This window comes from Pseudophryne corroboree, chromosome 10, assembly GCF_028390025.1.
Source record: "Pseudophryne corroboree isolate aPseCor3 chromosome 10, aPseCor3.hap2, whole genome shotgun sequence".
NCBI classification, from domain to species: domain Eukaryota; kingdom Metazoa; phylum Chordata; class Amphibia; order Anura; family Myobatrachidae; genus Pseudophryne; species Pseudophryne corroboree.
In genome coordinates, this window is record NC_086453.1 from 364,507,120 (window position 1) to 364,519,658 (window position 12,539).

At 43.3% G+C, this 12,539-nt stretch overlaps 1 protein-coding gene across 1 annotated transcript in view; it reads left to right on the plus strand.

Moving 5' to 3' along the window:
- The window catches only part of LOC134965674 (nicotinamide N-methyltransferase-like), a 63,667-nt gene extending 53,300 nt beyond the window's left edge, over window positions 1-10,367 (plus strand). The window contains exon 3 of the mRNA XM_063941998.1: window positions 9,889-10,367. Coding sequence (XP_063798068.1) covers window positions 9,889-10,309 — 421 coding nt within the window. The 3' untranslated portion in view covers window positions 10,310-10,367. The remainder of the gene's footprint in view (window positions 1-9,888) is intronic.
- Window positions 10,368-12,539: the final 2,172 nt, after the last annotated feature.

Here is a 12,539-nt window from a genome sequence, read left to right on the forward strand (position 1 = left end):
AGTTTCAGTGCAAATCAGTGCAGTGTGATGACAAACCCTGATTTGAAGCGAGAAACAGAGGCATGGTGGAAAACCATACAGATTGGGGATGAAAATACTCCACTTGAACAGAGAGAAGGAGTTCTCCAAGTTGCCCAGGAAAAGTTCAAATCCTTCAGTAAAGATACTTTGGATATCAGTTAAGTAACTATCATTCAACAAAATATTCCAACTGTAGATGCAGTACTGATTAAAGAGAGACATCGACCCCTTGCACTGGCTCTATACCAACCAGTAAGGCAAATTCTGGAGGACAAGAAGGCCTCTGAGGTCATCAGGGAGAGCCATAGTCTATGGGCAGCTCCAGTAGTCTTGGTAAAAAAAGGATGTGCAGTTAAGGCTCTGCATGGATCATCGCAAATTAAACAACGTCATACATAAGGATGCAAACCCATTGCTGCGGACAGAGGAGTCACTAGGAGCCTTGAAATCAGCCCAGTATTTCTGTACCTTTAACTTGACTAGACGCTACTGGCAGATTCAGATGGCACCTGAAGATAAAGAAAAGACAGCCTTTACTACTCCAATGGGGCTATTTGAGTTTGAGCATAGGCCCTTTGGGTTATGCAATGCTCCAGGAACCTTCCAGCAAGTAATGGAGCATTTCCTAGGACACATAAACTTTGAGATGGGCTTATTGTACCTTGATGATATTATTATCTTTTGTAAAACCTACCAGGATCACCTTCAAGAACTGAGAGAAGTTTTCAAGCCGATAATAAAGTATTTACCTAAAGAGTCCATCAGTAATATAAAGTTGCTGATAATATGCACTGAACTCTTAATAAACCATTCATACTCAAATACTCCTGTGAGGAGCAGCACTTACCGTTGTTAGTAAGGAGACCACTACTTCACTGTTCCCTTTTCTACTCTCTCAGTGAACAGGCAGAGATAGAGCAGGGTTATATTGATACATCTGCTATTATTGCTAGAACGCATTAACCCCTGCAATCCCTGTGGATTTATACAAGTAAAGAGAGATTGAGGAAGCCTAGTTAGTGTTGTTTAACCCTCTGGAGCCTTGTAACCAGGAACTGTTTCAGAGGAAAACAAGACTCATTTAATAGAGACATAACCTCCAAATGATTCTTCACATGTGCACCAACAAGGGAGAAGGGTTTCCCCGATGTACTGTGATATTGGTATTGTACTGTAAACTTGATGAATTATCATATGGTCAGCTAAGTCAGTGTTAATTGTTGTGGTAACCAAAGCAAGCATTGTATGATAAATACAGTTGAGGGTATTATTGTGTTAATCTAAAAGATACTGCACTAACCCTTTATGCCTGAGATACTCTAGCGGAACCAGGTTAAAGATGACACAGTGACAAAGAGTTCGGAAACAATAAAACTCATTTATAGTTTTTAGGTGCGATAACTTTACTGCATTGGGGGTAATTCAGACCTGATCGCTGCTGTGCGTTTTCTTACCAGCTGTGATTAGGTCTGAACAGGAAAGCAGGGGCTAATTGGTTCATTTTCCCCCCAGGCTGAGAGTTGCCAGCCAGCCCCTGGATGCAGCATTCTGCATTAGTGGGAACCAGTATATGAGGGAATGATATAATTTGCACAGAGCTTACAATAAATGTCTGTTTCACTATTTTGTATTTAGTAACATCATAAATACTTTCCGGGTGGTGCCCCAAATAAAGTGTCCTCTGGCTCCGAGGCATAAGATGATCCCAGAAGTGCCTCCACATGTGCAGCAAATCTCTGTTACAGCCTCTAAGTCTAAAGAGCCACCACAGATTCCACTGTGCCGATATAATGAGTCCTCCCATGGCCTGAGTCAGTAGTGAATCACATAGATGGGTCTCAGGCATAACTTGTGGCTTCAAAGTATTGGAAATGCATTCCACTTCCAGCCTAGACCACCATCTTCTTACCTCACCATATGGACCTTCTTCATCCTGAAACATGCCAACGCTCAGTATTGTCAGTAGTGTAGACTATATAGAAATCTCTCAAGCACTGTTATCATATATACAATTTATGGCACCTGCACCTCCTAAAAATTCCTGTTTTCTACTTTGAACAGTTACAGATGTAGCCACACTCATTGTGGCTGCACCTAGTCATGGTTGCGATTAAGTTGCTGTGTATGCATGCGTGTGTGTATTTTCACACACGTGATGCATACGTATAGCATGTACTTTAGCATAGATGTGAATAGGCGTAGCCAGGCATGGGTAGTCATTGCTGTGATGTGTATGCATGTATGTACACATTGCGGCAGTGATGAACCTGGTTGTATCTGTAAATCTCCTAATCCAGTGATTCCCAAACTTTTATGAATCACGGCGCCCTACAGTACCAGAAATCTTTACACGGCACCCATAGGCTAAAAGTTTCTTTATAGAGTTATTAAGAAAGAAATATCAAATTAAGTAAATTGTCTTTTTATGTTATCCTTAGGTTCAATTATGTGGTGAGGGGCAAGATCTGCTTCTGTTTATCCACATATATTATGAGTAGCAGCCACCAGCACTGGTTTTTGCCTATTACATTGATCATAAATCATTTGAATTAGTCCTGGACCATAAATCCAAGGCTCCCCTGCAAGTTCCCTGAGGCACACCAGGGAGCCACAGTTTAAGAACCACTGTCATAATTGTAGAAACATCTCAAAGGATGAAATGTTCCTGACTTTAGTCTAGTTCTAATGTTTCTGATAATAAATATAAGTGTAATACCTGCCCAATGCTAATGCTTCATATCTAACTGATACAATCTGTATTGCCACTTGTCTGACCTGGCCAGAGTCAGACTGGCCCACAGGGGTACAGGGGAAACCCCCCAGCGAGCCCCATTGCCTGTTGGCCCACCTCCTCCTCTAGGGATCATATTCCAGACTGTGCTCTTGAATTTTGTCATAAGCACAGAGACACAGCACACTGATCCGGCACGTGGGGGTAGGAGACACTATGACACAGAAGTTTCATCAAATTCTCTATGGTATAATACCAACAGCTGCAAAATGAATGTGTTGACTATAATAAACATCTGATTAGTATATACTCACTCACTGAAGTTGTTACTGAATTACAGTGAGTTTACAGCACATTATATATCATCAATAGCAGGGGTTGAGTTAGGGGTCCTGCCGGTCACCAGATTGCCGGTGAGGGGGCGCAATGTAGCCCCTTGTGCTCACCATGTAGTGGGCTCGGTTGCTCGCTGCGCTCACCACAGGTTCTGTTCCCTCTCTATAGATGTCGTGGACACCCACGAGTGGGAATAGTCCCTGGTAGCATGCCGGCTTTCGGGCTATTCAGTACTTAGGATTCCGACGTCGATATAGTGACCGGCGTTCTCTCATGACCACTTCCCAATAGCAGCCATATTAATACACAAGTCTAATGAAGTTCTCTAAGGTGTAATACTGATGGCTGTAATTGGAATGTATAGACTGCAATAATTAAAAACAGATGACTAGTATATACTCATTCAATAAAGTTGATAATTAAATAAAGTGAGCTTATACAGTAGTATACTATATATCATCAAATAGCAGCTACATTACCTGACTGTGACTATAGATACTCCCAATAAAAGCCACCCATATAGACTATCATGACAGGGCCAGTTCTAGACCTTGTGGCACCCAGGGGGAAAGTTTATTTTGGCGACCAGCACACCCCCTTACCCCCGATATGCAAAAGAAGGTTAGTGCGTGGTAAAAAATAGGGGCATGGCTTCATGGGAAAGGGGCGTGGTCACAGTTATGACCCCTGTAGTGGTGCCCTCAGTTGTTGTGCCCCCAGTATTGTGCCCCCTGTAGCTGTGCCCTCAGTAGTTGTGCCACCAGTACTGTGCCAACTTAAGCTGCGCCCTCAGTAGTTGTGCCCCTAGTAATGTGCCCCCTGTAGCTGTGCCCTCAGTAGTTATGCCCCCAGTATTGTGCTCCCAGTACTGTGCCCTCCGCAGTTGTGCCCCCAGTACTGTGCCACCTCTAGCTGTGCCCTCAGAAGTAGTGCCCCCAATACTGTGCCCCCTGTGGCTGTGCCGCTTACCAAAATAAAAAAATAAAAAAATACTCACCATCCCCGCTCCTGCTTCCTGACCGCTGCTGCCCCCTGTCTCCAGCCGCCAGTGCTGCTCCTCGGATCTATGGGAGAGACGGCGCCCTCAGGACGGAGGCGACGGCATCGGGATTGCGGTGGTGCCCTTGGGACAGTGGCACCCTGGGCAAAAATCCTGCTTGCTTGTGGCAAGCTCCACTACTGTATAATGATATCAGAGATTGAGAGATACATAATGTGATAATAGAACACTTCAGATATACAGTAGTTTGTGTATGAATATACATGATTTGTGAGAGATAACAGCCGCTGTGCTCTCATAGAATTTATTTAAAAACCCAAAATAGATAACAGTTAATATTGGATAATTATATATTATACACAGTTTTTCTCTTCTATATCACTATCCTTTATTTTATATTTCTCTGTTTTAGCAATGAAATAATGAGATATTTTAGTGCATACCAATAAAGTGATAAACCTTTAATAGAAATTGTTTGAGTCCCAGTGCACCCTGGTAAACTACTTACTCTCTTCTTTTACATTTCTAATGTACTTACCTTGGTTCTGATTTATGCTTTCAACTATAACCAAATCTCATTTCTTTAAAAATTATTCAGAACGCTATCCTTTGTGCCTAAAGGTATTGTCATCATTGGCTGAATCCCACCATGGCTAGTAATGTGGAAACATCTAGAGCATAGGTTCCCAAATGCGGTCCTCAAGGCACCTCTATGGCCCAGGTTTTAAATGTATCCATGCTTGGCCACAGGTGACTTAATAAGCACCTCAGTCAAGTTGATTTAACCGTCTGGGCTGAACCATCTATATACCTAAATTCTAGACTGTTTGGGTGCCTTGAGGACCGGGTATGGGAACCTCTGATCTAGGGTAAATAATTTGTAAGCCACTTAGATGGTCAATAATAAAATAACTCAGCCAAACATTTCACACCCTATCCTATAAGGCATATTCTCAAAACAATTTCATGTAAATGAATGTAATATCTCACTTTCTGGTAAGATCTAATATAGGGGTATATTTACTAAAATTCGTATTTTCCTGATTGAGGTTAAAGTTCAATCACGAATGACATCGAAAGTGTAAAGTTGCAACTTTTTGAATTTATTACGACTAATTTACTAAGCTGTCGTATTCTGCATTTTCGTATTTACCGATGTCGATGTAATTCGTATTTTTTTGCAGTGTTTTACGTGAGTGACTTGTAAAACACTGCCGACTTTAACACAATGAATCTCGGCCGGATCTGTGTGATCCGTGCTGGGCTTCATTGTGCACCTTTATTAAAATAAAAAGCATTGTTAAAACCTTAAAAAAAAATGCGTGGGGTCCCCCCTCCTAAGCAAAACCAGCCTCGGGCTCTTTGAGCCGGTCCTGGTTGAAAAAATATGGGGAAAAAAATGACAGGGGTTCCCCCATATTTAAACAACCAGCACCGGGCTCTGCGCCTGGTCCTGGTTCCAAAAATATGGTGGTCAAAAAGCGTAGGGGTCCCCCGTATTTCTGAAACCAGCACCGGGTTCCACTAGCCAGATACATAATGCCACAGCCGGGGGACACTTTTATATTGGTCCCTGCGGCCCTGGCATTACATACCCAACTAGTCACCCCTGACCGAAAGTAACCTCACCGCTGACCACAAAGTTCCCACCATTGGTTACAATGGAGCGCATAGGCGCTACATTGTATCACTGCCGTGTGCTGCCTGACATACACTACAGGAGCACACAGCCAATCAGGAGGGTGCCACAACGTGGCGCTCCCTGATTGGCTGATGGTACCCTCTTAGACAGAAGTCAGGGGGGGTTCCTGGCAGTCGGGGAAAGGGGTCCCATGTGAAAACATGGGGCCCCTTTCAGTGCGTGGTCGTGTATCCGTTTTTTTATTTTGCAAAGTACGTGGATTACAAATAGAAAAGAAGAGGACCGATCTACACTGGATTATGTGAGTCTAATTTTTCCAACAGGTACCCCATGGATTCTACTTGGAGAGGAGGACCGACCCTCATGTGAACATAGGTAAGTATGTGTGTATGGAGGTGTGGATGTATGTATTAAACTTTTACTTTCAAGGTGTGTCTTCTGTTTTTATTGGGGTATTTTTTTAGTAGTAGTACTACAGGTACCAGCGGGCCCGGTTTTCCACAGCATGCTGGTACTTGTGGTTCTCCAAGTACCAGTTTGCGGGGGTGGCTTGCTGGGACTTGTAGTACTGCTACTAAAAACAATATTCATTTTTTGACAAAAAGGCTATCAGCCCCCCATCCGCAGCCCTTGGATGGGGGGGACAGCCTCGGGCTTCACCACTGGCCCTTGGGTGGCTGGAGGTGGGGACCCCTTGATTGAAGGGGTCCCCACTCCTCCAGGGTACCCCGGCCAGGGGTGACTAGTTGGGTATGTAATGCCAGGGCCGCAGGGACCAATATAAAAGTGTCCCCCGGCTGTGGCATTATGTATCTGGCTAGTGGAGCCCGGTGCTGGTTTCAGAAATACGGGGGACCCCTATGCTTTTTGACCCCCGTATTTTTGGAACCAGGACCAGGCGCAGAGCCCGGTGCTGGTTGTTTAAATATGGGGGAACCCCTGTCACTTTTTCCCCCATATTTTTTCAACCAGGGCTGGCTCAAAGAGCCCGAGGCTGGTTTTGCTTAGGAGGGGGGACCCCACGCATTTTTTTTTTTAATTAACACTTTCCCACCCCTTCCCACTGAAAAACATGCATGGATCTCATGGATCCGTGCATGCCTATCCGAACACGGTAAAAAAAAGCAGGTCTGTTTTTTTTAGCACTTTTTCACGATTTGTATTTTATCACGGCAGTGTTTGGCTATTGTCGGCAGTGTTTGTGATTTGCACTTTTTAGTAAATGACCGATTTCTACCAAATTCCAGGCGTATTTGACCGATGGTGTATTGATTCGTAATTTTTTCCTAGGACTTCCAAAAAAATACGAATGCCCTCATCACTGCCGTGATTTGAGTTTAGTAAATTCCCGAGATGACACTTTGAAGGAAAAACACCATCTCGGTCAAAATCGGGACCTTAGTAAATATACCCCATAGCGTCAGTTGTCTTGTCAGATCCTCCTTCTTTCTCCATGATAAGAGTCTCCCTACTTGGTGACTTGATAGCTCTATAGTTTTGAAAGCTCCTTTGCAAACAATAGTTCTTGCACAACCATATACTGTACATGATGCACAGTAGAGAGTAAACTAGGAATATAAAATGGAAGCTGCTCAAGCAATTTAGTAATAATATTCAGGTGCATGAAGGGGAGGGGTTATTCTAAACAAGAAAAAGAAAAAGTTTCTCCCAGCACACCAAGGAGTATCAGCAATAACTTGAACACTACAGGATAATAGCAAATTCAGAGATTATAAATATATGGTTAATCCACTGGGCCTCGGCAAGGCTTCTCTGTAGTATTCAAGTCTTATTACTGATACTTTTTACTTTTCTCTTTTTCATGATTAGAGAGTAAAATAGGCAGAACAATATACCATCCTCTATGTCACAGTTCTTGGATGTAGATATGGACTTTCCTGTACTAGGAGTTGGCTAAACTCAGTGCAGAGGCGTGGCATCTAATGTGCTGGTGGTGTTTGCCAGGGACCCCGGCAAGGAAGTGTTGACTACATTGTGCCATAGACGCAGGTTGCAGTCCTCTGCCTTGGTTCCTAGTACAGGAGCAGGTATACATTGGAAAATGAAGAGAACACTTTGATCAGACTGAAAACGGCCTCTCAGGATACTGGACTGGGACTGGAATGGGCAAAACCCAGGCTGGAACCAGATTAGCATGATGCTGGGTATTGCTGGGTATAGTGGTGTAATGGATCAAGTAAATCTAAACTAGGATCAGAATTGCTGAGAAAGTCTAAGTGCTGCGAGGTTGAACTGAACTGGGAACTGAGTAACAGACAGGAACTGGAATAGCTTGTATTAATGTGCAGGGAAATACTGTAGTAATCAGAGACAGAGAAATATGAACACAGTACTGAGGTAATAAAGTCCTCTAGTGTGATCTTACTGTACCTGGGACGTGTACACAAGTTAGATTACTTGCTTACAGAAGTGCAGGAGATAAAGAAGTGTCCACTCACATCTAGCCTCCCTGCATGGTAAACAGCCCTTCTTGTCACACCATGCCGTGGCATGACTCGTAGCGCTGAGTGTCTTTACGTGTAACTTTTCCATTAAAATGCATCTTATTTAAAACAATGTGAATATGCCGCACAAACAGCTTATGCTGAGAAAAATGATATGCATCATGCCTATATTCTGTGTGCGACTGCGGCTGAATCTGCACATGAAATGATACATTACAGTGTTTTCCTAGTAAAAACTGTAACATACATTTTGTATGCAGATACAGCCGCACACACACATATCATTCTAATCAGCAGTGTCTGCATATGCACTCTATTCACATTGTGATGCAAATAAGATGCATTTCAGCAAAAATAGATGCCCGATGTAAAGAGTTGTACGGGACCTGTCAGATCACTCACACCAGGGATCTCCACTACATGGCATATTGAGGTAAGATGTTTCAGGACATATCTGTAGTTGTAGTACATGGAATCAGCAGACAGAATCATGATGGAGATGATTACAGCAGGCTGAGAATTAAGCTCACAAATATAATCACATGATATAATTACATGAACCTTGTTCATTAAGTGTCCCTGTTGACTTGCAGGACATAGACAGTTCATCAGTGGTCCTTAATGCTTCCTAGTTATATTGGTATTAGTTAATGGTCCTTAATGCTCCCTAGTTTTATTGGTCCTTGTTAAAGGTCCTTAATGCTCCCTAGTGTTTTTATTATAAGTAAGCGATATACTGTGATACTGTTGCTTTAATATCTTTTGCAACTAAGTAGCATTTTTGTTGCACTAGAATTTCCAAATAAATGAATTACCTCACTGCATCCACAGGCTTTTACTGGTAACAATGTTCCGCTTAGTCAATGCTGGCTGCCGGCGTCCCGGCTAAGTTCAGATACAGAATACTGATTACCGTAGCGTGGCCGCTGTAATAGTTACCCCTGCACACGTGTAGTGATCCTTACCACTGCGATCGAGCCCCCATTTCTCTTCTCCCAGTGGTGAGGAAATCACCGCCCTGGGCAGGTAACAGTGCTGGTAAGCATTTAGTTTAGTTTGGTTAGCTGCTGGATATTTGTCGCTGCCAGTGCAGACCACAGTGCTGGCGTAGTATCAGTCACTTACAGTAATATATCTCCCTGTGCTGGTGATGCAGTAGAGGTAAGCCAGTGAGTGAGAGTGTCAACGCGTTTCAACCCACAATGCACTGGGACTTTATCAAGACTGCAGACTCCTTGGTTCTTTGCTTCCACTAACCCAAAAGTGGCACAAATGCTCTAAGATTCATATACACTATTTATACTATATTGTATGATGATAAGCAATAAAGAAATCTGATGTTCTGATCATCTTCAGTCTTATTCTCTGCTTTATAATTGATTGTTGCTTTGTTTTAAGCAGAGAATAAAGCAGGTAGGAGCTGAGTGTTCTAGATTGTGGCATCCAATGGCCACCTATTTCCCACCACTGCCATATAAAATGCTCCTGAAAGATTAAAGGGGTGTCTGATTGAAAGTGTAGAATAATGCCCAATCTCCACCACTTTTGAGGAACCCTTCTAGAAAACAAACAATGCCTTCCTAAATTACCTTCCCACCCATTCAATCTCCTTATAAAACTATATTATATTTCTCATGTGGTAGCATGGCTAGTACTATATCCCAATGAAAATTATTGTGTTTGTATATTTCAGTGACCAGTGTCAGGACAAAGACATGACATTGAAGACGGCAATAACAAAGATCATGAAATGTGACATTGACAATGAGAATCTCACAGACCCGGAGGTGCTCCCACCAGCAGACTGTGTCATTAGTGGATGGATGTTGGATTTCATCAGCAAAGACAAAGAGGATTATATAAATAATTTCAGAAAATTTGTGAAGCTACTAAAACCTGAAGGATACCTGATATTGTTGGGAGCTTTAAATACAACTTATATAAAGGTTGGGCAGGACAAGGTACATATGTTCAGATATGATGAGAAATTTGCAAGAAAAGTTCTCAATGATGAAGGGTTTGTTATTGACCACTGTGCAGTCCATAAAAAAACAGCAGATAGTGACCTTTGTGACTATGAGGCAGCAATGTTTATTACAGCTCATAGAGAGTAATAAGGGCCTGATTCTGAGTCACATGCTTTGACGGGTGCAGTTAACCATTTTCTTTATACTGCGCATGTGTCTATATCGCACTGTGCATACATCCTGATTGTGTTTGTACACAGTTGAAGTAGCTTTGACTAGAGATGTGCACCGGAATTTTTTTGTGTTTTGTGTTTTGGTTTTGGATTCGGTTCCACGGCCGTGTTTTGGATTCGGACGCGTTATGGCAAAACCTCCCTGAAATTTTTTTGTCGGATTCGGGTGTGTTCTGGTTTCGGGTGTTTTTTTTACAAAAACACCTCAAAACCAGCTTAAATCATAGAATTTGGGGGTCATTTTGATCCCTTAGTATTATTAACCTCAATAACCATAATTTCCACTCATTTCCAGTCTATTCTGTACACCTCACACCTCACAATATTATTTTTAGTCCTAAAATTTGCATCGAGGTCGCTGGATGGCTAAGCTAAGCGACCCAAGTGGCCAACACAAACACCTGGCCCACCTAGAAGTGGCACTGCAGTGTCAGACAGGATGGCAGATTTAAAAAATAGTCCCCAAACAGCACATGATGCAAAAAAAAGAGGTGCAATGAGGTAGCTGTGTGACTAAGCTAAGCGACCCAAGTGGCCGACACAAACACCTGGCCCATCTAGGAATGGCACTGCAGTGTCAGACAGGATGGCAGATTTAAAAAAATAGTTCCCAAACAGCACATGATGCAAAGAAAAAAAGAGGTGCAATGAGGTAGCTGTGTGACTAAGCTAAGCGACCCAAGTGGCCGACACAAACACCTGGCCCATCTAGGAGTGGCACTGCAGTGTCAGACAGGATGGCAGATTTAAAAAATAGTCCCCAAACAGCACATGATGCAAAGAAAAAAAGAGGTGCAATGAGGTAGCTGTGTGACTAAGCTAAGCGACCCAAGTGGCCAACACAAACACCTGGCCCATCTAGGAGTGGCACTGCAGTTTTCTAGCGAGAGGATGAGTGCTTCCATCCTCATGTGAATCTGAACCACTAGCCATGAACATAGGCCAGGGCCTCAGCCGTTCCTTGCCACTCCGTGTCGTAAATGGCATATTGGCAAGTTTACGCTTCTCATCAGACGCTTTTAATTTTGATTTTTGGGTCATTTTACTGATCTTTTGTAGTATACTTGACGACACAGAGGTAGAGCAGTGGACTACTGTACCGTACTGCTATATATATACTGGTGGTCACAGCAACATTCTGCACTGTCCCCTCCTACTATATACTGCGCACAACTAAAATGCAGCACAGGCATGGATGCATAGTATACTTGACGACACAGAGGTAGAGCAGTGGACTACTGTACCGTACGGCTATATATATACTGGTGGTCACAGCAACATTCTGCACTATCCCCTCCTACTATGTACTGCGCACAACTAAAATGCAGCACAGGTATGGATGCATAGTTTACTTGACGACACAGAGGTAGAGCAGTGGACTACTGTACCGTACTGCTATATATATACTGGTGGTCACAGCAACATTCTGCACTGTCCCCTCCTACTATATAATACGCACAACTAAAATGCTGCACAGGAATGGAATCTGGATGCATAGTATACTTGACGACACAGAGGTAGAGCAGTGGACTACTGTATCTTACTGCTAGATATATACTGGTGGTCACAGCAACATTCTGCATCTGCACTGTCCTCCTACTATATATACCACAATGCAGCACAGATATGGAGCGTTTGTCAGGCAGAGAACATAGATATTTTCAGCACACTGAGCACAGATATTTGCAAGCACACTGAGCACAGATATTTGCAGCACACTGAGCACAGATTTTAGCAGCACACTAAACACAGAAACTGAGAGAATGCAGCCACGTCCTCTCACTATCATCTCCAAAGCACGAGTGAAAATGGCGGCGATGCGCGGCTCCTTATATAGAATACGAATCTCACGAGAATCTGACAGCGGGATGATGACGTTCGAGCGCGCTCGGGTTAACCGAGCATGGCGGGAAGACTTGAGTCTGCCTTGGAACCGTGTACAATGGGTGAAGTTCGGGGGGTTCGGAACCCGAGGTACCGAACCCGCTCATCACTAGCTTTGACACACGCACATAGAAGTGTATTGAAAATGTATTAGGTGTTCCCAGATGTCGGTTCAGAGAAGAGGGGGCCCATATACAGGTTCCCTATCGGCCACATACTCTCCGGTGGTGCAGTAGACTCTGGCTTCGTGTCACAGGTTT